The sequence below is a fragment of the Sinocyclocheilus grahami genome, unplaced genomic scaffold (assembly GCF_001515645.1).
Source record: "Sinocyclocheilus grahami isolate Dianchi unplaced genomic scaffold, SAMN03320097.WGS_v1.1 scaffold338.1, whole genome shotgun sequence".
Taxonomy (NCBI): Eukaryota; Metazoa; Chordata; class Actinopteri; order Cypriniformes; family Cyprinidae; genus Sinocyclocheilus; species Sinocyclocheilus grahami.
Window position 1 is genome coordinate 1083656 of NW_015505517.1, and position 23276 is coordinate 1106931.

The following is a 23276-nucleotide window of genomic DNA, read 5'->3' on the forward strand; positions in this document are numbered from 1 at the left end:
ACTTTCCTGTTCACACGATTTTTGTTTGTTTTACAAACTATGTTAAATAGGCTGTATCATGTTGAACCTGGAGCATTCCTTCAACTACAATCAAATGAATCATTATATATTTCTTAAAATGAGATTTTTCACACAAGGTTTTCTCATCTAAGCTAACACATATTTGTGTCTGCCTCTCTAGAGCTGAAGAGACAGTGGATAAGACATTACGTTCTAGTCTGCCTCGAGTGGACATGGACACAGACTGACAGTATCCCTTCTGTGGGGTAAAAATCTCCCTGGATGCAGCATTGGATATGAATCCAATTTCCAAGCCGCTTGTCCAATGTAGGGTCTTGGGGGATTCAAACCAGACCTGGAAAAAAATCTTAGATGACCAACAACAACCTGAACCAAACAGGGCTTTCAAATGGCGCTTCAACACAATGCAGTTTGAACTGTTGTTTTCCTATTATGCCATAATGTCAACCTGAAGAGGAATCCTTCTTATTCAAACCAATCATGTTTTCAGTATTCAAGAAATCACAAATGGAATCCTTTTAATGTGGTGTGTAATTTCTGTGGTAAACAGTAGCAAGAAACTGTTTTAAACAACATTCGAACACTCCCCCGTCTGCCATTTCTCAGCTAGCACCACCCCTAAATCACGCAATTGGTTGAGCCAGTGCAAACCATCAAACAGATTGCCGAAATTACACGCTGCACATTTAAATATTTGGTTTGCCATCCAAGATGTCAGAGAACCTCTGACTTAACAAACATGACTGTTTCTCTGAAGACTGGCTGAGCTAAATGAAACGAACACTTCTAATATTTTATGCATTTTGTACTCTTGTGTCTGTGTATTTGTGACATGTGTGCTGTTATTTGCTGTTCTGTGTTGCTTCTCGTGGTTTATAAAGTACTTGTCACTGACAGTAAATGTAACGCTTTTAAAAACATCTGGGAATGCTGACGCCTCTTTCAGATGTTTTCTTAAAGCCTGGCTTAAGATGCACAATCAACACTTGAAAAGTGTATCAAATTATATTATACTTTGTAATGTGTAATTACAGATGCAGCTGAGTTTTCTGGTGCTACAAGTGTTAATAACGGTGCATCCTTGTTCATATTCTGCACCTAAAGTGTCCTGAGAAGCAGCAATTGCATTAAAGCTGCAGTGTATAATTTTTGCACGTCACCAAGTAGTGTTGCAATGCTGCCTTCCATATTGGTGGGCTCATCCCAGTGCCCTTATCCCTTCGAAGGGTTTACCCTCCAGAGTCAGTGCTTCGAAAGGATGAAGGGTGTAGGGGACCAAAATGTGTTCCTTGCAAACCACTTCTGCATCATTTTGCTAAGCAAATTAACGTGGCACCGTCGTCGCACAAAGACTCATGGAAGCAAAGTGTACATCAATTATACCTGTTGAAATCCTTCATTCCGAAGTGCCCTTCAGAGGTGGCATTATCTTGTTTAGAACGCAACATGAAAGTATTTTTCAAACATTTTCCCACACACTCCCTCATTTGTCATTGGTTGGACAAACACAGTCCCAAACTAGTGTAATTGGTTGACCTACTTTTATTTTTCTGGTTAAACAAAAAAAAATTACACCAGCTTTAAACAGGAAAAATATACTGGTGATACACTGACACAACAGTAAGTTTCTACAGGTCGCAAAACTAAATACATTTTATTGTATTCAGCTGCATATTAAATAAATATGTGGGAATTAAATAAGTGAACGCGTGCATATTTGTACGGTGTTTATTTGTAGGAAAATTGACTTCAAACTAAAAAAACACAAACATCTTTATATTGTCTTCAACCAGTGTTTGACATTGGCAGTGCAAGGTTTGCTGCAAAATAAATTCATAATAAAATGAATGTTTTCTGTGATTAATGGATACTTTATATCATAGTCTATTTTAGTTGACCCATAATGTAATCTATACTATAACAATCCAATTAAAAACATCAAACAAGACGAACAGCACTATTTTAGTAACTCTGTCTCTGACACTTTGGCAGTTAGTATGAGTGAAAGAGTGACTAATGGCCTTTCTCCAGACTTTCTGTAGGTTCAAAATAAAATAAAAGCCACATACAGCCATGTGGACACTTTTGAAATGTGTTTCTGAGACACCTTAACCATTTAGCTCAAAACACACCAGACACAAACACATCTGGGTACCAGATTTTCCTGCCTGAAAAATTCTAGCTATAAACTATAAAACATAATCAGATATAATTTATATCTCCACTGAGATCATTTACCAATTATAATTAAATAATTTCAGTAGTTTTACAATATTCACACACACACATGAAAGCATCACAGCCACCAAACTTTAGGCTGAATAAATTAAACATAACATTTGCACACACCCTGATGCCTCTTTGCATCTCTCCTCCATGGCTTTGACCAAGAAAATGGTAGCTAAGAGAGCTACAAATAAAATATATTCATCATTGCAAGTCATTTTACACTGACTCCTAGAAACAAGACTGTATGAACATAACTGATATTCAAGCAAGTCCAATCACTCAGACAGCTTAGGGCTTCTAGTTAAACAATACAGGCCGACTCAAAGCCTATAGGGTTCAATTATGTCATTTATATGTCAAAAATAAATACATTTGTGTGAAGGAGTATTTCAATGTTTCAATGAATGTGCTGCTACATACTATACAATTAAAAAATGAGTGCACCTTTGATGAGGAGTCCTTGCCGTTCTCTAAAAATACAAATATACATCATGAGGAAAGTTTCGGACTGCTTCAGAAAAAAAATCACTCTCCATGTGCAACAGTCCTCGGATCCAGGAACAAGATTTGATTGTTGCAGGACAATCTACTGAATCCCAAACACAAGGGCTTTCACTCAGATTAATCAGAGCTACAGGATCTGCTACAGGAGAGTAAACCAAGAGGCTTGGACTATGCCCCATTTCCTCTACTGAATGAGCTGTGGCTGTGTGTTAGTGAAGGGTACGTTTAGTTGTTCTCATGTGGGTGGGGGTCCGTTGGTGTAGAGGAGCATGGGGTAAAAGGATCGGGCAAAGTTGTTGGAGAGAGTGCAGCTGTAGTCGTCCTCTGAGAGAGGCACCAGACACGCCACAACCAGCAGCAGCAGGAAGAAGATGTGGAGGGGAAAAGCTGCTCGTAGGACACGATACAGGAACGGCCTCGCTGGGGACGAATCAGACTTGTCAGCCCTGCAGAAAGACAGTTAGACAGTTATTGTTAGACAGTCAAAATATTTTACGCTACTGCTAAAATGTTTGGGTTTAGTAATATTTTTTAAAATAAACATTCAGTAAGGATGCATTAAATTGATCAAAAGTCACAGTAAATACTTACATTGTTAATTTTTTTTCTTTTTACCTTTTTATTGATCAAAGAAGCCAACCATGTTTTTTTAACATTAATAATAATAAATGTTTCTTGACCACTAAATTATAAAAAAATATTTTTGAAAGATCATGTGACACTGAAAATTCAACTTTGCCATCACAGAAATATATGTATATATAAATGTTTTAAAATATATCACAATAGTACAAAACAATATTTGTAATTGTAATAATATTTAACATTATTACTTTTTTACTGTATCTTTGATCAGATAAATGTAGCTTTGGTGAACATAACAGACTTTTTTTTTTTCAAAAACATTATAAAATCTTACCAACCCCAAACTTTATATTTTTGTGGAAACCAAGGATCTTTGGTGAAAACAATATTTTGTAACATTAATATTGTCTTTACTATAAATTTTGATCAATTTAAGGCATCCTTGGTGATAAAAAGTGCCCACACTTTTGAACCTTTAACCTAAAACGAGGATGTTGCTTAAAAAAAATCAGCTATGCATAATTCAATGTGAGTTATTTCTTAACTTTGTGGCTTGTGAAGGTCAGCATAAAGTACATGTTGAATCTTTCGAGAGGTGAAAGTGAAGCAGATGTGTGAAATTGAGAAAAACTAGAGGGTGTGAGGAGAGTACTAGAAGAAATCAACTTCAGCAAGGTCATACAAGATCGCAAAATCTCACGACTGAACACAGATGCATAGTAATACTATCAGTGTGTACCTGACACTCGCAGGAGATCCCCGTGTAACAGCCGGAACTCCTGCGGCTTCCTAGAGAGATCAGAGAAATGACTCAGTGTTTGTTATACCATCAAGTAATCATGATAAACACAGACTAGAGATTCTTAGAAAACCCTCATTTACTGTTACTTTCAAAACCAAACTGCCCAAGAGCAGCATTAGAAGATAAAATCTATATTATGAAGTCAGAGCTTTGCAATTTCCAGTCTGAACCGGGTGTTAATGCAGAGAGTGTTTCTGTACCTGCTGTTGTGTTGATGCTGTCCTGCCCACATTTGGATCAGCTGAGTCCTGCAATAGAACATCAAGGATCAAAACATCAGTGTGTGAGAGTGAAACCCGCCTGGCCTGCAGAGAAAGCTTGTGCTTGTGTGTGTGAGACTGGATAAAATGTACCAGTCTGCTTTGCAGCGTGTGCAGATCGTGTGCAATCTGTTTGATCAGCAGTCGTAACTTGTTGCTGATAACGTGAACCTTCTCTTTGGCCTCCAGAGTGTCTTCTCCCTGGTCCTGTAGCAGGATCTGTGAGGAGATCTCCTGCAGGCAGTGCACCTCCCTCTCACGAGACTGTAAGTCCTGCTGAACAGCCTGTTATGCACAGATAACAACAACCCACATATTAAGATATGAAGAAATTTTGTCGCACAATCGTTTTTTCATCACATTTTTGTGGGGGCATTATTATGTATTGTACAATAACAGCACACAAGCACACTATTCTACCTTGAGCGTGTCTCGATGCTCTTGCAGGATGTTAAGGTCTGTGTTTTGGTCATGGATGTTGACCATGTAGCGCTGGCTTTCTGCTTTAGCTAACCACAGCAGCAGAGAGTGAAGAGTCTCGTGAAACTCCTGTGAAAAAGAAAATGGAATAAACAGATGAGTCTGTGTTTCTCACAGGTCATCTTTACAAAAGCCCTAAGGGAAGTTACAGGAAAAAATAGCACATAATTTGCCCCCAAAGCTGGCTTTTTTTTTTAAATTAAATGATAATTACATTTTAATTACATTTGATACAAGTCTGTCACAGTATGCTGTAGCTTTAAGAACAACGTGTACCCCAGCATTTCTAAAACCTTTTTCAACAAACTTTGCAAGTGCAAGTGCAAGTGTGTGAAGGCACAGCGACATGAGCTTACTAAAAGCATCTTGTGTTGCAGTTGCAAAACAAAACAAAAAACACTCATGGTACTTTGCTGTAGAGTCTTAACTCTGGGATCAGTGTCACTTTTCGAGATTGTTTTTCCTTACCTGGCACTCCATGAGTGCTTGATGCAGTCGGTGTTCCCAGCTGTCTAGGGCCGCACAGGCCTGTGTCCATTTCTGATTGGCTGCCTGCAGATTCTCACGCAGTTCGCATAGTTCGGCGCTGTCTCCGTGCTGGAAGCCCCGCCCACTGAGATTAACACCAATCATCACTGATTTGTAGCCATTAAAAGTCCTCTGCATGTCCTTATGAAAAACAAAATGAGAAAATTAACCTATAAGGTATATGCCTAAATAATACACACTACCATTCAAATGTTTGCTCACCAAAGCTGCATTTATTTGACTAAAAATACAGTAAAAACAATAATATTGTGAAAAATTATTGCAATAAAAAAATCTGTTTTTTATTTTAATATATTTTACAAGGTAATTTATTTAGGTGATGTCAAAGCTGAATTTACAACAGTCATTACTCCAGTCTTCAGTGTCACATGATCCTTCAGAAATCATTCGAATATACTGATTTGATGCTCAAAATTTTTTTTTTTATATTCATATTATTATAAATATTGAAAACAGTTGTGCTGCTTAATATTTTTGTGGATACCATGATACATTGTTTCAGGATTCTTTGATGAACAGAAAGTTCAAAAGAACAACATTTATTAAAAAAAAAAACATTATAGAAGTATATAAAGTGCTGTTCAAAAATAGTAAGATTTTAAATGTTGCTTAAGTCTATTCTGCTCACTAAGGCTGCATTTACTTGATCAAAAATACAGAAAAAAAACTGTAAAATAGTGAAATTATAACTATTTAAATGAACTGTTTTCTATTTTAATATACTTTAAAAAATTATTTATTCCTGTGATGCAAAGCTGAATTTTCATCATCACTACTCCAGTCTTCAGTGTCTCATGATCCTTCAGAAATCATTCCAATCTAATATGCTGATTTACTGTATTATCGATGTTGGAAACAGTTGTGTTGCTTAATATTTTTTGGAACCTGTGATGCTTTTTTATTTCTGTGACCAGGTTTGCATCACAGGAATAAATTATATTTTACAATATATTCACATTGAAAACATAGAAATTTAAAATTGCAATAATATTTCACAATATTGCTGTTTTTTCTGTATTTTTGACCAAATAAATGCAGCACTTATGAGCAGAAGAAACTTATTTTAAAAACATTAAATATAGTACTGATCCCAAACTTTTGAACGGCAGTGTATATTTAAAATATATAAATATAAATTATTAATAAAAATGCACTCTCTCAAGTGCATTGTTTTATAAACTTTGTTTGTGTCCGATGCTATCACTCTCTAAATGTCTCTGTAAGAAAGTACCTTTAGTTTGTGGATATTGCTCTCCATGTCTCTGATGGTGATTTTTGGCTCTAGAGTTTGAAGCTTCTCTAGCTCAGGCATCACAGTGTCCAGCCATGTCATGACATCAGTGAGGTCAGAGTTGAGTTTGTGCCACTGCTGAAGATCCTGTGGCACGCTGCACGACTGCACCTGCAGGAGCTCCCATCGCTCGATCACACCTGACGCCACAGATCAGAGGGCAAAGGTCAGATATGACTGAAACTCAACTCATGTATGAACATTTCTGTAAAAGTATTAGAAATAGCAATACCCGTCTTATCAGCTGCAGAGAGTGCCGTCAAACCATGATCGTCCAGTTGTTCTTCCTCGCTCAGAATCAGTTTCACTCGCTTTATACTGTCTATACTACCAGCACACTCAGACATGAGTTTATCCTGGAGAGAAAGAGGAAATACAACACAAAATGAGTTTATATGTGTGTGCCAATGTTAATGTGTGTTATTGAGTGTGATGCATGTGTGAGGACTCACATAGGCCTGTGGGTGGTACTGAGCGCTGGTGTCAGTGGGTGAAGATGTGAGACTGCGTATGATTTCTCTGTTCGCTCGCTTCCTGTCTGGCGCATCAGGAGAGTGCCACGGCTCCACCACTGACCTTCCCCCTAAGCGAGAGACAGAGAGAGATATTTTAACTCCTTATATCACTTAAAACAAGCATGCAGGAAGTCATCACTCAGTTGCACAACAAAAAATAATAAAGATGCAATTGGTTGCAAAACTGACGTGCATTATGAAAAACATCTGTCTGAACATGTACTACGACACATGCAGGAGAAGATTCTTGGCAAACATGAAAACAAGCATCAAGGGATTTCAAGAACACGGGCACCTGCTTGAGAGAGGAAGTTGTTAAGCAGTCAGGCAGTGAGCATAAGGCATAACATGTCTATTATATTTAGAGATGAATGAAGGAAACATATACTAAAGCACACATGTAATGTGCAGTGACAGTGCTGACAGCATGCAGCAGGCTGATGCCTACCGGACACAGCCTTCAGAGCTTTAGATGTAGCTTTAATAAATGACTGAGAGCTCTCAGTGACTTCTACATCTGCAACAGAAGAGTGGCAGACAGACAGTGATCTAGAGACAAAATAATCTAGACTAATAGAGAGTCATTTAACAGACAGAGATCTAGATACAGTATAACAGGGAGGCAGAAAACAAGACGATGTACAGCAGATACACTACTAGAGCATTGAATAACAGCTCTAGATACACCAATCTAATTCATCATATGGATCATTCGATAATTGGGGTACATTTCACAGCAATGAAAAATGCAAAAACAACATGCTTTCTCAACATAAAGACTATTGGTTTCTTCATATATTTCATCAGTGCAACATATGCTACTTGCCAAGCTTAATCAATCAGGAGTTTTTCAAGAAAATACTATTTCAGTTTTCTATACTTATAAATTGCACATTTCCTGTAATTCAGTGTGTTATTGTCCATTTCTTTGTAATTGTTTGTCAAATTTACTAATTGTTTATAACTATATCAGCCATTTCTTAGTTGCAGGTGGTTGTACAGTTAGTAACATAATTGACAGAAAGTTGTGGAAATAAATATCGCAGAAAGAAATATTTTTTTAGAAATTCATTTAATATGATAATATTGACCTCAATTTTTTTAAATAATTACTTTGAACTCAAAAGCCAATGACAAAAAAATGGACACTGCAAAAACAGTAATTTAAGGGACATCAAGATAATTTCAAGTAATACAATATTATTTTTGTCAAGAAAATTGTTATGATCATCAATGGACATGAAATGTACCCTAAATTGTAGAATGACTCATATAATAAATAAAGAGATCTAGATACAGTATTACAGATTACTAGTGCATCTATATACACTAATACAGCACTGGATAGTATACAAGGACATCTAAAACACTCAAATAGAGAATCCAATAACAGACAGAGATCTAGATTCTCTTTAAACAAGCAGCAAAAAGAGCTCGACATTTACCTAAAAGTGCAGTAGATAGCAGATAAAGAGATCAATAGAGCGGCAGATTACAGACAGTGATAGATATACTCTAACAGAGTTAGACTCTAACTATCTGGGCACTCTAACAGAGTGTCATGTAAGAGACAAAGAAATCTAGAAAGACCCTAATAGTGCAACATATAGCAAAAACAGAGATCTAGAAACTCTAACAGAGTGGCCTATAACAGACAGACAGATCTAGATACACTTTAACAGAGCTGCAGAGACCAGTCTTTAAAGAGTTACCTGATAGGGCACTGTAGAACGTCAACTCCTCATCATCCTCTGGAGATGAAGATCCACCCACATCTACGGTGTGGTCCCACTCCAGTGGGATTGAATCCACACTGACGGGGGTCTCACGCCCTGAGTGCTCTAGAGCAGGTGGTATCAGCTGGGACACGGCCTGGCGTACTGTTAGAGAAACATCAGAACTCATCGCAGCCTCCTCTTCCTCCTCCCTCTCCCACACCCCACTGAAATCAGCCGAGCCCTCCGGATCTGTGTCTCTGTCTGAGAACTCTTGGTCCTCCTCACGCACCTATGAGAAGTGGGCAGGGTTAAAGTCAGTACTCAGTCATGAGCGTATCGTTCAGTGTTTGTGAGATGAGTCGTTTCAAACTGACTGGGCGTCTGCTGATAAGACGGTGGTGGAATCGGGCGACTCTGCCAAATACTTCCTGGCAGTATGAGTGCAGCTCCTCTAGTTCATCTTCAATGAGTACGGCGTCCAGCGGAGCACTCTTCTGGATCAGGTTCTCTCCAAATACAATCAGAGCATCGATCTTATCTGTGTTTAGAGTGATCTCCTGCTGAAATGCCTGCAGGAAGTCAAATCACAAATTATTTTCCATTCTGATTGTGTAACCAGACTTTTATACATAAAATCAGAGTGTACTGTACGTTTAGTTGACGCATCTTTTCATGGATATCGCTCTCCGAAAAATGCTCCACATTGGTGAGCTGAAGGTCCATTTCAGTCAGCCAGACCAGAATCCCCTCCCGTGTTCCTTCAAAGTCTTCACGTTGAGACGTGAAGTGCTGCACAGAGGAGAAGCATTTAGAGTTCAGAAACATTTGAGAAAATTGAGGTTTGCCCAAAAAAGGTACACTTTGGTGTCATGGAAACGAAGAATTGAAGGTCAGAGATGCAATTAATTTTAACATTTTCTCAGGTTTTTAGGTTTATTAGGTGCCATTTCAAACCAGTCAGTATTTGAGAATTTAATATATAATAAAAAGTACTGTTCAAAACTGTAGGGTTGGTAATATTTTTTTATGTTTTAAAAGAAGTCTCTTATGCTCACCAAGGCTGCATGTATTTGATTAAAAACACATTAAAAACACAGTAAAAACTGTAATGCTGTGAAATATTATTACAATTTAAAATAACTATTTTCTATTTTAATTTATTTAAATTTATTTCTGTGATGGCAAAGCTAAACTTTCAGTCTTCGGTGTCACATGATCCTTCAGAAATCATTGTAATATGCTGATTTGCTGCTCAAGAAACATTTCTTATTGATATAAACAGTTGTGCTGCTTGATATTTTAATTTAAACTTTCATACATATTTTCAGGATTCTTTAACAAATAGAAAGTAAAAAAAACTGCATTTATTTGAAATAGAAAGCTTTTGTAATATTACAAATGTTGTATTGTCACTTTTGAACAATTTATTGTCTCCTTACTAACTAAAAGAAAATAAATAAATAACTGGACAACTGTCAGATCAGCAGTCTTCCCCATGATTGTGTAGCCTAGTGAACCAAACTGAGAGACCATTTTGAAGGCTCAGGAAACCTTTGCAGGTGTTTTGAGTTGATTAGCTGATTGGCATGTCACCATATTCTAATTTGTTGATAGTGAATTGGTGGGTTTTTGTTAAATGTGAGCCAAAATCATCACAATTAAAAGAACCAAAGACTTAAACTACTTCAGTCTGTGTGCATTGAATTTATATTTTAATATATAAATATTTAGTAATATTTAATACACGAGTTTCACAATTTGAGTTGAATTGAACTTTTCCACGACATTCTAATTTATTGAGATGCACCTGTATATACTGTATATATGACTTTAATAAAAAAAAAAATGTATGACTCAAGTCTGACCTTTAACCTGCGGAGCACAGTGGCCACTCTCTTCTGTAACGTATCCCAGCGCTGGTTTCCCTCGTGCACCATCAACTTCAGCTTACTGGCACCATCTGTCCGGTTCTCTCGTGCCAGACGTCGGTATTGTTTGTTCACCAGCTCCAGCTGTGTCAGGCGCTCATGGACCTGGCGCTGGAACGCCTGCATGCGCGTATGTTTAAAAACAGTGTTAATAGTCCAATAGATTACGTCTAGACAATCACAAATTTGAAAGCCACTACACTCTTAAAAACAGGTTATTTATTGCCATTTATAGTTCCATGAAGAACCTTAAACATCCATGGAACTTTTCCATTGCACAAAAGGTTCTTTATACTTGAAAAAAGGTTCTTTAGATTATTAAAATGTTCTTTACACTAAGAAAAACAGTCCTTTAAAGAACTCAAATGTTCTTTGGGAAACCAAAAATCGTTTTCTTTGGCGTCACGCCGAAAACCCTCTTAAGCGTGTATTTCAGTATTAATTTTAATCTGTATGAGAGTTCTGGTGCTATTAATCAGGTGATGAACAGGCTACTATGAGTGAAAAAAACCCTTAAACAGATTCAGACCTCAAACTTTTTGAGTTCCTCTTTAGCACAGGTGTAGAGTACATCTTTGGTGGCAGGGTTGGCCGCTGTACGTTCTGCCGTGTTCAGCCACTCTTCAAAGCGTGAGTAGTCATCCAGGAACTTGCACCACAGACGCCATGTCTCCTCGATCCTGCAGAGGACAGTATAGAGCACAGTGGTTAGAGGAAAAAAAGCAAATGCGTGACATTATGCAACCAAACATGCTGATTTGGGTGTTTGTATTGACCTCATTCTCCTCTCCATAGACATGGCACATATGTTTCTCCAGCGGCGGTCCAGGCTGAGCGTAGTCTGCTGAATGGAGTCATTCTCTCCATCACTGCCACAAGCGTCCGCATCATGCAGCAAAACGTCACACAGGGTCAAAACAGACGCTACACCCTCTGTATGCTGTTCGATGTCTCTCTGCAAGTCCTAGTGGAGAACAACAATATCACATTCTAAAGGCCTGCTCACACCAAGGACAGGAACTATAATGATAACTATAAAGTTTTAATAATTGTTCATATTCTTTGAGAAGAGGAAAGTGTACACCACAACTATAATCATAACGACACAGAGGAGCAATATCATTGGAAGCAATTTCAAAATCCATCCTGCTTTAAAGAGCTTGAGCATTCATGGTGTGAATAGGCCTTAAGACTAATGTAGGCCTATAGTAGTCAACATTTGAAGTGGATCAAAAAAGTTCATCAAGACAAGACAAGAACACATTTTGTTTTAGGTTTTAGGACAACTTTGATGAAAGGTTTTGATCCACTTCAAATGTTGACTAGTGTATACCAAAAAACTCATCTAAGAAAGATGACATTGCAAAGACATCAAAGTAATGCAAAAGGCTACATCAATGTCATCTCATATTAGGTGAAACTTCATGTAAATGTTCAATAATGGAGTTATATACACTTAATGGTAAAGATGAATAAGCTTTAGTGTCTCTCTTTACTTATACTCACCCTATAAAGCATTGGTGCTTAGAGAAATCTACCTCAAAACGCATTGTGCACTTTAAACATATATATTAGTTATTGTGGTTTTGTTAATGAATGCACCGATTACCTGATGCTCTGCTAGTTTGCGTTGTATCTCATTACTGTGGCAGATGCTGTAAATGATGGGTTTGGCCAGTTCACCCTCAACGCGGGAAAGCCAGGTACGGAGATTACTCATGTTCTTATCCAGCTGCTGCACTGTCACCAGCGTCTCCTTCAGCTTCCTCACCCTGAAATACAATCAGTCAGTCTTTCAATACCTTAATTGTTTTTGCTGGTATTCAGTAGAACAGTGTAAGAGGAGACAGGAAGCAGTAAGAGGGGAGACAGGAACAGAATTGAGAAAAGACCTTAAGCTGGGACTCGAACTCGAGTCTTTTGTGTATCACAACTTTTGTCTATCACATTGTGTGTATCACTTAACAGCAGTTAAGAGTTTTGATTGGTTGGACATTTGCTTTCCTGTAAAACGGTAGTCAGTCACAGTCATAATTTCTTCTATAGAGTGCAACAGTGTCTGTCCACTTTTTTAGTGTCCTTTCTCCCATTTTCCCATTCATTTGCCCCATAGGGGTTTTAAAAAGTGCAATTTCTGTAGTTTAAAAATGATTATTGTAAAAAAACAATAATGGTTTATAATTTATCGCTAAAAAAATTCCTATGGAGACAATGAACGGGATTTTTACTTTAGAAACCTTTAAGATATGGATATAGAAATGGATTCTTGCAATGAGTTTTGTTCTGTGTGGTGCATGAGGAACAGTTCACATAAAAAGCAAACATTCCTTGACCTAGTGCCATTCCTATAGCTAGCCTGCCAGCTGAGGTTTACAAAGACACAATGTAGGACAAAAGGCTTTTTATTAGGTTTGAGTGTGCAGTGACCCACGTCTGGTCCTTCTGTCGCAATCTATTCAACCCAGACCAGAACACTCAGTGTTAGGACTATCTGAGCATGTAGACGGCTTTCACACCACTCTAAGAGTGACGTCATGTGACTAAGAGGATGGGGGCATTCCTTCACAGTCATGTGACATTTCCAATGGAGGTCCACCAAAACAAACCAGAGTGCTGATGTGGAAGAAGTGACATCACACAACAACTCAACTGCAGGTGACAGCAATGCATTGAAGCATTTGCTGTGCCTATCAGAGGGTTTATTCTTACTGTGACAAACATAAACATTATTTGCATTTATCACATGCAAAATGGGAAAACACACTTAAAATAACAGATGCATGAAGTCAAAGAATATTTGGTGCAATGAAATAAGGTAATGAGACAAGATGTACTCTGTATCATATCAATATAAACATAAAAGCCTTAAAATATGACAAGATTTAGAAAGATATACTCTTTAAATAAAGCATTAGTAATGGCATAATTCCATATGCATGCATCTAGCATGTTCTTCACAGCCTGATTTTGGTGCATATCTGTTCAGAATTGAGAACATGCACCATCTGCACATCACCAGCACGCACGTCCTCCCTAGAAACAAGTGTGTTTCCATGCAAAGCAGAATCTGATCAGTCCTGCACTGAAGCTAGTGTTAGCCACAGAACACACACTGACAAAAGCACTGCCCATCCCCCTCTCACAAAACATGCACGGTTACACGAAAGCCCTGTGTGTGTGCAATTAGCAAACACTTACTCGCAGACTGGTGAGGCTCCATGGCTCTCTCGTGTTAGCGTTAGCATGTCTGTCTTAATGGCTGTGGCTGATCTCACACAAGCTCGTCTTACAGACCGTGAACTGCTGTATACACTACTCCCATATGGAAGCAGATTAGACTCATTCGAATTATTAATTGACGCAAAAGACACGATGCACACATGCGTATCCCAATTCACATGCATGAAATATTTGACAAATATGCATGACAATATTTTCTGCACGTGAATTGGTTTTTGTGAATATATATATTTTTTTCGTGCACGTGAATTGGGTTTCATGCATGTGAATTGGGATACACATGTGTGCATCGTGTCTTTTGCGTGCATTATTATTGAGTCTAATCTGCTTCCATACTCCACCCTTCTGTCCCTCTCTCATATTCAACCCCCCCCCCTCTCTCCCTCTCACTGAATGGCCAAGAGATCACATTTACAGTGGAGATGGTGAGGATACTCCATGTTCCCATCACTTTCTTCAACTACATTACAAATAGGCTACAGCCAGTAGTTTTAAATATTTAGGAACATTTATAGACTGTCATATCACAAACAGCAATTTTGGCATGAGCAAGTATTTTAGAGATGTGTTACAGGAATCTTGTGAAGAGTGTTATGCATTTTATTATGACAATCTGATACAGAAATCAAATCTGAATATTAAATGTAAATCACAATTGTCTTGAGTCGTTTATGTAGCAAGCATGATTGCAAACAGAGTTGGGGGTTACGCATTACAAGTAATGCGAGTTACGTACAAGTAAAGTAACGCATAGAGTTACTTTTCCAAATGAGTAATGCAAGTAACTTTGTTTTCCCATCTATTCACTCACATCTCTCCTGTCCCCCATGTTGAGAGAAATTGGGAGTGAGAAACAAAGGTAGAGGCACTTCCTTTAGCCCGAGGCTTAGTAATTTCACTTTTGGTGTGAAAGGGCCTTTACAGTTGCCAAAAAAATAACTTTTGGGGTTTTTGTTATTAAAAATAAACAATTAAGCCCATCCCAGGTGACAAAAAGGAATGCAAAAGTAACGTAAAGCATTACTTTCCATAAAAAGTAACCAAGTAACACAATTTTAGTTACTTTATGTAATATTGTAATGCATAACTTCCCCTAACACTGATTGTAGGTAACACACAAAGGCAACCAAATCCTATTTATGTATCAAAAGTTAAACAAAAAGAATTCATCTTATCCCTTACATTCTCAATTTCAGTAGTAACCTTTAAGGACTGGTTGTATTAATTAACCAATTGAAACCAGTTAAAAAACAAACAAACAAATATAAATACGTAGAGGACCAGAAACATTAAGCTATTTCTGAGAAAAAATCTAGCATCATTTATTTGTTGTATGTGGCATTATGGGTGTACAGGGCGAGCCTGAATGTGCAAAACTAGTGTCGGGCAAACAGGTAGTAATTACCTGAGCAGGTTAGACAGCATCATGTACTTTTGAAAGTCATTTTCTTTCATATATGAGATTGTTGCCTAACCACAGTTAAGAAAACAGTGTAAAAATACATCAAAAGAATATGTGTATGTTTGTCTTTGTGTGAGTTCATAAGAGTTCAAACAGGGACTTCTACATGTGTTGTAGTCCTCTGTGGTCTGAGATTATGTTCCATGGGCCAAAGATAATTAAATCCAAACCTATCCTGAACAGATTATTAATCCCAGAAGAACACTGTGCCATTCTCTAAGCAACAGGTGGGGGAACTTCACTAATGATCAAGGCAACTTAAAAGAACACATAGAAACAAAACATAGAAACATCTTCAACACAGAACACAGCTACACTAGCAACCACCTAGGAACATGCTAAAACCCACTCAGAACAACTGCATACAGTAGCAGTAACAATTCCAAGAAGTAAAAGTGTACTTCAAATACCCAGATGATGCACTTAACTGAAAAAAAGAAGAAGTGTGGAATGTTGTACACTTCACACACTCAACAGCTTTCCTTACATAGTAGAAAGACAGAGACTGTCAGAATCTAATGCTGGATGACAAAATAACTTCAAATTCATACACTAGATAGACAATGCAGGGTATAAGTGTGTAGCATATAATGCATCATTTGGGACATGTCTTGCATCTTCCAACATGTTTTGGACAGACAAGTACCACTCATATTAAAATCGAGTTAATTTGTAGTAATTGTTTCAGGTTCAAATGTCTCTGGCATGCCTGATTTCAAGCACTTCAGCTAAATGAGTTAAATAAAGATAAATCTGGGCCACAGGGAACCACGTTGGTAGGCCTCACATAGGCAGAGCTGCTTGGCAAAATCTTTCAGTCTTTAGAAGAGAGTAATTCACAGGTGTTGGGAAGATTCAGAGCACACTTCAGCTCTCTGAAGGGTTTAATTCAATCGTCCCACTTCACGGTTAGTCAGTATTCAATATCCATTCAGGATGATAGTCATGGTGTATAAAGATTGTTAAAATGTGGAATTTTATTTGTGAGAAGACAAAAAAAAAAAACCCGCACACACACAAACAGGCAATGCTGTCACACACCCTAAAATAAGCTTATGGCCATAGAAACACTTCCAGCTACAGGTGTCTAAACTTCTCAGTGGAAACTGGAAAACAAATTTCCTCATACAAACCATCCACAAAAGAGTCCTTAAAACAGGGAGTAAAGAGTTTTAATGAACGTTCCTGAATAGGAATCTTCAAGATTGCTTATGAGTATGTTCAGTGGGGGTGTTTTCAACATAACATCTGTCCCATGTTGGTCCTTTGTCCAGCAACAGTGAGCAGGGTTTTGTAAGACACCAAGGGTTCAATAATACAATGGCTGCCATCACTCAGCGAATAGCAGAAGAGCAGAAGGACAGAGCTTTGATGCTGATTGGCCGAGGGACACAATAAGTGTAGACAGAAGACTTATGGGACGGCGAGTGGACACAAAGGCCCACGCAAGCAGACAGCAGCTGCCGCATGTGCAGATGCTGTGAGGGTGTACTCTGCTGTGATTTTAGCTGACAAAAGTGTTGGACGTGTCTGTCAACTTCTGTAATCCTGCTTAGAGACTTGTCTCAATCACACACTCCCACTTGCAAGTTTGTGTGAGTGACACACACAAATATATACACATAAACTGCCATTCAAAAGTTTTGGGGCAGTACATTTTTTAATGGTTTTGAAAGAAGTCTCTTATGCTCACCAAAGCTGCATTTATAAGTTAAAGTAAAAACAGTAATATTGTAGAATATTATTAGAATTTAACATTATTTCTTCTAATTAAAATAGTTTATATTTTAATGTAATATAAATGTAATTTATTCTTGTGATGGCAAAGCCACATTTTCAGCAGCCATTACTCCTGTCTTCAGTGTCACGTGATCCTTCAGAAATCAATCTAATATGCTGAGAACATTTCTTATTATTATCAGTGTTGAAAAAAATGATGTTGCTTTTTTCAGGATGAATAGAAAGTTCAAAAGAACAGCATTTATTTGATATTGTAATATTATCAATCTTAGTGACACCAAACTTTGTAAATATTACAAATGGTAATGTATACAGTATATTAACATATCTCTTCAGATGGTCTAAATACAGATTAAAAATAATGTCTAAACACTTGATAGTGACAATGAAAACAGCGACCAGCTATGACAGGCCCAGGCATGCTGGAGTCATGCTTGTGAACTTTGACCTCAGACACAGAGAACACAAATGACTTCAACAGCATTATCGACTAAAACCTCTTTTGATGTACACAAAGTGAATTTAAAGAAATAGTTCAACAAAATATACATATAATGGACAGTCAGTTGGATCATTATCTCTGACAGAGTGATCTTGTATCATCCCGAAGGTGTTTATTTTTGGATAACAACACTGTTGACTGTTTGCGTGTTGGTTAAACTCGTGCTCATGGAGTCAGTGGTTAATGGGAAGGAATATTGACAGGCGTAAAGTTCCAGCTCAAGGTGAGAGCCGACAAACAGGCAGATCTCGTGCCTGTTTACCTACTGATCCACAAAGCTACTTTTAGTGTCTACATGTACCTGCACAGCCAGTGTTAGCTCTAAAACCTTGACATTAGTGGCACAGAGCCAGAGTTAACATTCAAACCGCTTATAGACATTCAGGAATCTGCTCGGCTGGGAACTATGATAGAAATGTTTGTAGCAAGGCAATATTTATCTGCCCGCCTGTTTGCAAACCGGATTAAAACAAGCAAGCATGCTACTAACACAATAACGCTGCCAGTTTTTAAGGGAAGAGGAAGCTGCAGGTAAAGAGTGCAACAGGCCACCGGCTTCTTCCCTTTATAACCTCCAAACCCTCTCTTAAGAGGCTTGTTTAAGCAACACAATTACATTAAATTACATTCCACCAGCTGATCTGCTTACTGTCACAGTGTTCCAGCTGTATTTTGAATTTTGAAGATCTTTACTGACATTGATGTCTCCAAGAAGAACTTTCAAAATCCATGGACATTTCCACTACACAACAGGTTCTTTATATTATTGAAATGTGCCTTTTGTTAAGAAAATAATGTTTCTTTTAATGTTTCTTAACAAAAAATAAATATAGATGCATTGAATGTACTTTATGATTATCCCAGAGATCCAGAACCGAAGACCAGAGAAAATGAAAAAGAAAAGAAAAGCAGACTTGGAGACAAGAAGTCAACAAGCTGGCCAGCAATGTATCATGAAGCTACAGCCACCATCTGTCTAATCAAAGAGCTGTCAATCGAACGAAGAGCAGGACATACCAACCCCCTCCATACGTTTCATCCACCCTGATACCGCCCATCTAGACTGACGCCACGTGTATGTCTACATTTCAATCTCTCTCTCTTGCAGTTTCTGACTCAGTGGAGCTAATATTTATGCTGCATTGAATGTGACAAACTGCACTTCCTGTCTGTTAAATAAAGTGTGACTGAGATGAATTGGATCAATGTCAGATTAACATCACTGTGCTTTACGAAGTACTTTGAAAGCAGTTCATATCCCATGACCCAAGTGCTTTTAAAAAGCCAAAGTTCTCAAGTTACTTGTGCATCACAGTTTTATGGCCACATTCTAGCAGTATTTATAATAAAGGAGTGTTATGTACTGCATCTGATTTGGTGTATTTCGGCGTGACCATGCTCAGGGTTACTCTAAGGTCTTACCTGGCCTCGATGTGATCAAACAGATGCTGCCAGCGGTCGTTGATGTCCTTGATCTTGTCATTGATGTCTGTTTCTTTGGTCTTGTTGCTAGCAGTGATGAGTTGTTCTCCCAGCTGTTTCAGATGTGTCTTATTCTCACTAAAGAGGTTGATCTCCTCCATACAATCCTGAAGAGAGTCAATATTTGAGTGTAAGTGGGCGAGAAAAGTAATAATGATTAATATTTTTAGAGTCATACTCTTGTTGTTTGTTTGCTTACAAACATTAAGTGAAACAGGAAATTTAGCAAGAAAATGAAAGCAAATAAATGTGGAATAAATATTCGTTTTGCTATTTAGGTTTAGCAAAATACAGTGAAATGCTGGATCAGACAGTACAGTGTATCTGAGGTGGTTTATGCTGGGTGATCGAAGAGCTTTGTCTCACCTTCTTGAGTTTCTCCACCATTTCCTCAATGCTCAGCTCAGCACTGTGTGCCACCTTGTTTTCCATCTGTGTCAGCCATTCACACAGCTCCCGATTCTTCTCATTGAAAATGATCCAGGCATTCAGTCGATCAGCAATCTCCTGCTTACGAAGTGACACCTACAGAGAGAGAGAGAGACATAAAATACATAAGAGATATGACAGCAGTGCAGCTCACACAGAAAGGAATCTCACTAAACCTGTCAAAAAGATGTGCAGACCATATTTCTCACTAAAATCAAAAGAAAAACATAATAAATATGTTTTTCGCATTTTGGCAATTAAGAATAGACACAATTCTGAGTACCATAATTTTGTAAATAAAAATAAAATAAATAAATAATAAATAGTAATAAATAAACAGTATTAATTATGTTTCCATTATTATATTAATTATAATTATATTATATAAAAAATAATTATTATATTTAATATTGTTGTACTGCCTTTATACTGATTTTAAAAACAATTACAGTAATTGTATTTTTAATATATATATATATATATATAGTTAAATGTGATCTTACAGTATGATATAGATATGTTTTTGTGACACATGGACACAATCAATTAATAAAATTAGTCTCAAATTATGTGAAATCAGAATTTAACTTAATAAATACAATTTAAAGAGACTCATAATATACACAGGCTCATAATGGGGAAAATAAAAACATGAATTCTCTTCTCTTTTCAAGTTTATGGCAAGACAGGGTAATCCAATTTTGTTACAAAGGACCCATATATGTGTTTAAAGATCTCTAGCCAAAACATCTTTATGAACCTTGTCACTAGAAATTTTTAAAATCCTGAAAACTCAACAGCTGCCACATGTGGACTTCACCGTTACCAGGCAACACCTCCACACCCCCCCACAAACACACACTCACACTCCGGCATGCCACAGACACACACTGAGAGTGACTTCCAAAACAAAGAGCTAAAGACTCCTGCTTCTATTCACTTCTGTGTGTCTTTTCTCTGTGTCCTTCACTCTCTACCATCTGCTCTCTCGTTCCAGTGTTAAAGACCCCCACCCACCCCAAAACTCACACCAGACCCCCAAAACATGACGCCAGGAGACTCCAGCTGATTGATCCAGCACCATATTCATTAAAAACAGCAGCAAAACCCTAATATGAGTGATGCATAGGTTCTGAAAGTAAATCAATACATGGTCACCAGAACAACATGCATCAAGGAACTTCACAGGAACAATGACTCCAGCTGAATCAATGAGCACTGATGAGAAAACATCAGACAAATCCTCACATCTGTTTTTGGGTAGTGATGGTGTGTTAACATTGTATTTATTTGAGCATGTCGTCTGTGTATGTACTGTAGGTTTATTTAGCAGTAGCTGGAGACAAAACTGTCTACAAAGGTTAAATATAACAAAACACCCCTTGGTAACACTTTAGTATAAGGACCAATTCTCACTATTAGCTAGTTGCTTATTAGCATGCCTATTATACATAATGACTGTTTATTAGTACTTATCAAGCACATTCTGCATGACCATATTCTACATCCCTAATCCTACCCAATACCTAAACTTAACAACTACCTTTACTATCTATTAATAAGCAGCAAATTAGGAGTTTATTGAGGCAAACGCCATAGTTAATGGTTTGCAAATAGCAAAAATTAGACCTTAAAATAAAGTGTGACCCGTTCTCAAAAGTAACATTTTTAATAAATTAATGAATGAAAGAAAGAAATAAAATACAAATTCATTAATTTTTAATAATTTAGATAAATTAATAGTTTTAATAACAGCTAATAAATAAGTTCTCTTTAAAGTGTAGATTTTTAGTTTGGGTTAGGTTTCACTCAGTAATTATAATTAACTTTAGAAAACAACAAAAAATGGTATGCCTTCATTTAAGATATCTGTAGGTAAACACATGTTTTCAAATAAGCAAAGTGTTTCAAAAAACAGGTGTTTTAAAAAGCAAATGTTGCTAAGTATCTACACCTTAAACTACATACAAATAATACAGATTCATTCATTATCTTTTACTGTTAAATATTTCCTTAAACTTCTCACACACTAAGGGTTATCAGTCAGCTTAATGAGTTAGAGCTGTCAATGTTTAGACACATGATTCCTGAAGGCTTTATATTTGCTCTGTTTCCTCCTATAGTTCATCTAAACGTCTAAAGCATAAAATACATAAAGTCACTGCTATATCTGCTAGGTTACCATATTTGTGTGTCTTACTTTGAGGCAGAGCTCTTCCCACTGGCAGTGCAGATGGTCCACTTGCTCCTGCAGGAGGAGGACGTCATCAGTGAGGATGTACTGGGACAGGTCCGTCTTCATGGTGCTGAGCTCGGAAAGACTGACGGCCCAATCCTCTAAACAATCCTGAACCTCCTGCATAACATAACACACCACCGTCACACACACTCACAGAAAACACTGCCACACGTCCCAGCTCTGACTCACGCAATCTCTCTCTCTTTTACCCTGTGGCCCAACGAGATTAAAGCCCATGGGACAAAGAGGGAGGGCAGGAGAGAGAAATAGAGGGAGGGAGGAGGATCACTGCTGAATAAGCCTACAGCAGGGAGGAAGGGAAATCCTAAGTGTCATGCAACACAAACAAAAGCTATTATGTGTGGTTTTAGCACAAGCTAAAAGCTAACTTTCACCATAGATGCTTTTAATTTTACCAAACACCATACCTGTTGAGCTTTGTTTTGAGTACAGTATTTATCAGTATTTTATTTTGGTTCTGTTGCTCTTTTATAGAAAAAGTAGGTAATTCTTTACCCCCAGACATATTTCAGGTGCATTGTTCCTGTAATATGTCAGTCAACAGTATATGAAGCAGTTCACCTTTTAGAGTTAGTGTACCTTCACAAGGAGGCGTTCCTCTTCCATCTCCTCCTGCTGATCTGGGATCGACTGCTTCAGTTTGGCTCGTACCTCATTCAGGCTCTGCACCTGATCAGCTAGTCTGGTCTCACAGGTCTCCCATTTCTGTAAAATAATTTTAAAAACATTCAAATAGAGGCTCCTATAATGCTGTAGCATGATTTTGATATAATAGCTTATATAAGCCTCTTTATATGGGTATGGAGTTATCATTAGTCAGGAAAAGCATAAATAATGCAGAGAACACAAAGACAGCTTATATGTGAGGGTAGATCTGTACACACAAACATATGGACAGGTGTCCAGACATCCACTGTGGAAGGTCAGTGTGCACTACATTAAACCAATGTCTCGGCTCAGAGACAAATGAAAAGTTAAGACACGACTAGGGGCAATGAAAACACACGCATGCACAAACACACACCAGTGTGGGGTTATCACAACAACACAAATGCATCTACATGCTAATACTGTACACACATATCACATATACAGTATAATACAAGTAAAACCATATTATAATCACACATACTGCACAGAGGAAACTCCCATGCAAGAATATGGCAAAATGTTGCAGTGCACTGTCATTAATTTTATAAGGTGTTGCATGAGAAATGAAGACAGACAAAGTAATGTGAGAGAGAGAGAGAGAGAGAGAGAGAGAGAGAGAGAGAGAGAT

General features: G+C 37.6%; 2 protein-coding genes across 2 annotated transcripts in view; one reads left to right on the plus strand and one right to left on the minus strand.

The window, feature by feature from the left end:
- Window positions 1-1302, plus strand: part of LOC107602923 (estrogen receptor beta-2-like) — a 35760-nt gene extending 34458 nt beyond the window's left edge. Inside the window, exon 9 of the mRNA XM_016295546.1 lies at window positions 182-1302. Within this exon, the coding sequence (XP_016151032.1) occupies window positions 182-248 (67 nt within the window). The 3' untranslated portion in view covers window positions 249-1302. The remainder of the gene's footprint in view (window positions 1-181) is intronic.
- A 142-nt stretch (window positions 1303-1444) lies between these two features.
- The window catches only part of syne2b (spectrin repeat containing, nuclear envelope 2b), a 94506-nt gene continuing 72674 nt past the window's right edge, over window positions 1445-23276 (minus strand). The window contains exons 109-129 of the mRNA XM_016295547.1: window positions 22577-22702; window positions 21938-22093; window positions 19675-19833; window positions 19249-19415; window positions 12492-12654; window positions 11659-11846; window positions 11412-11562; window positions 10820-11002; window positions 9606-9743; window positions 9329-9523; window positions 8949-9243; window positions 7685-7753; window positions 7174-7304; window positions 6954-7077; window positions 6662-6861; window positions 5350-5550; window positions 4822-4950; window positions 4495-4686; window positions 4342-4389; window positions 4079-4128; window positions 1445-3200 (exon numbers count right to left, since the gene is read on the minus strand). Of these exons, the coding sequence (XP_016151033.1) occupies window positions 2990-3200; window positions 4079-4128; window positions 4342-4389; window positions 4495-4686; window positions 4822-4950; window positions 5350-5550; window positions 6662-6861; window positions 6954-7077; window positions 7174-7304; window positions 7685-7753; window positions 8949-9243; window positions 9329-9523; window positions 9606-9743; window positions 10820-11002; window positions 11412-11562; window positions 11659-11846; window positions 12492-12654; window positions 19249-19415; window positions 19675-19833; window positions 21938-22093; window positions 22577-22702 (3276 nt within the window). The 3' untranslated portion in view covers window positions 1445-2989. The remainder of the gene's footprint in view (window positions 3201-4078; window positions 4129-4341; window positions 4390-4494; window positions 4687-4821; window positions 4951-5349; window positions 5551-6661; window positions 6862-6953; window positions 7078-7173; window positions 7305-7684; window positions 7754-8948; window positions 9244-9328; window positions 9524-9605; window positions 9744-10819; window positions 11003-11411; window positions 11563-11658; window positions 11847-12491; window positions 12655-19248; window positions 19416-19674; window positions 19834-21937; window positions 22094-22576; window positions 22703-23276) is intronic.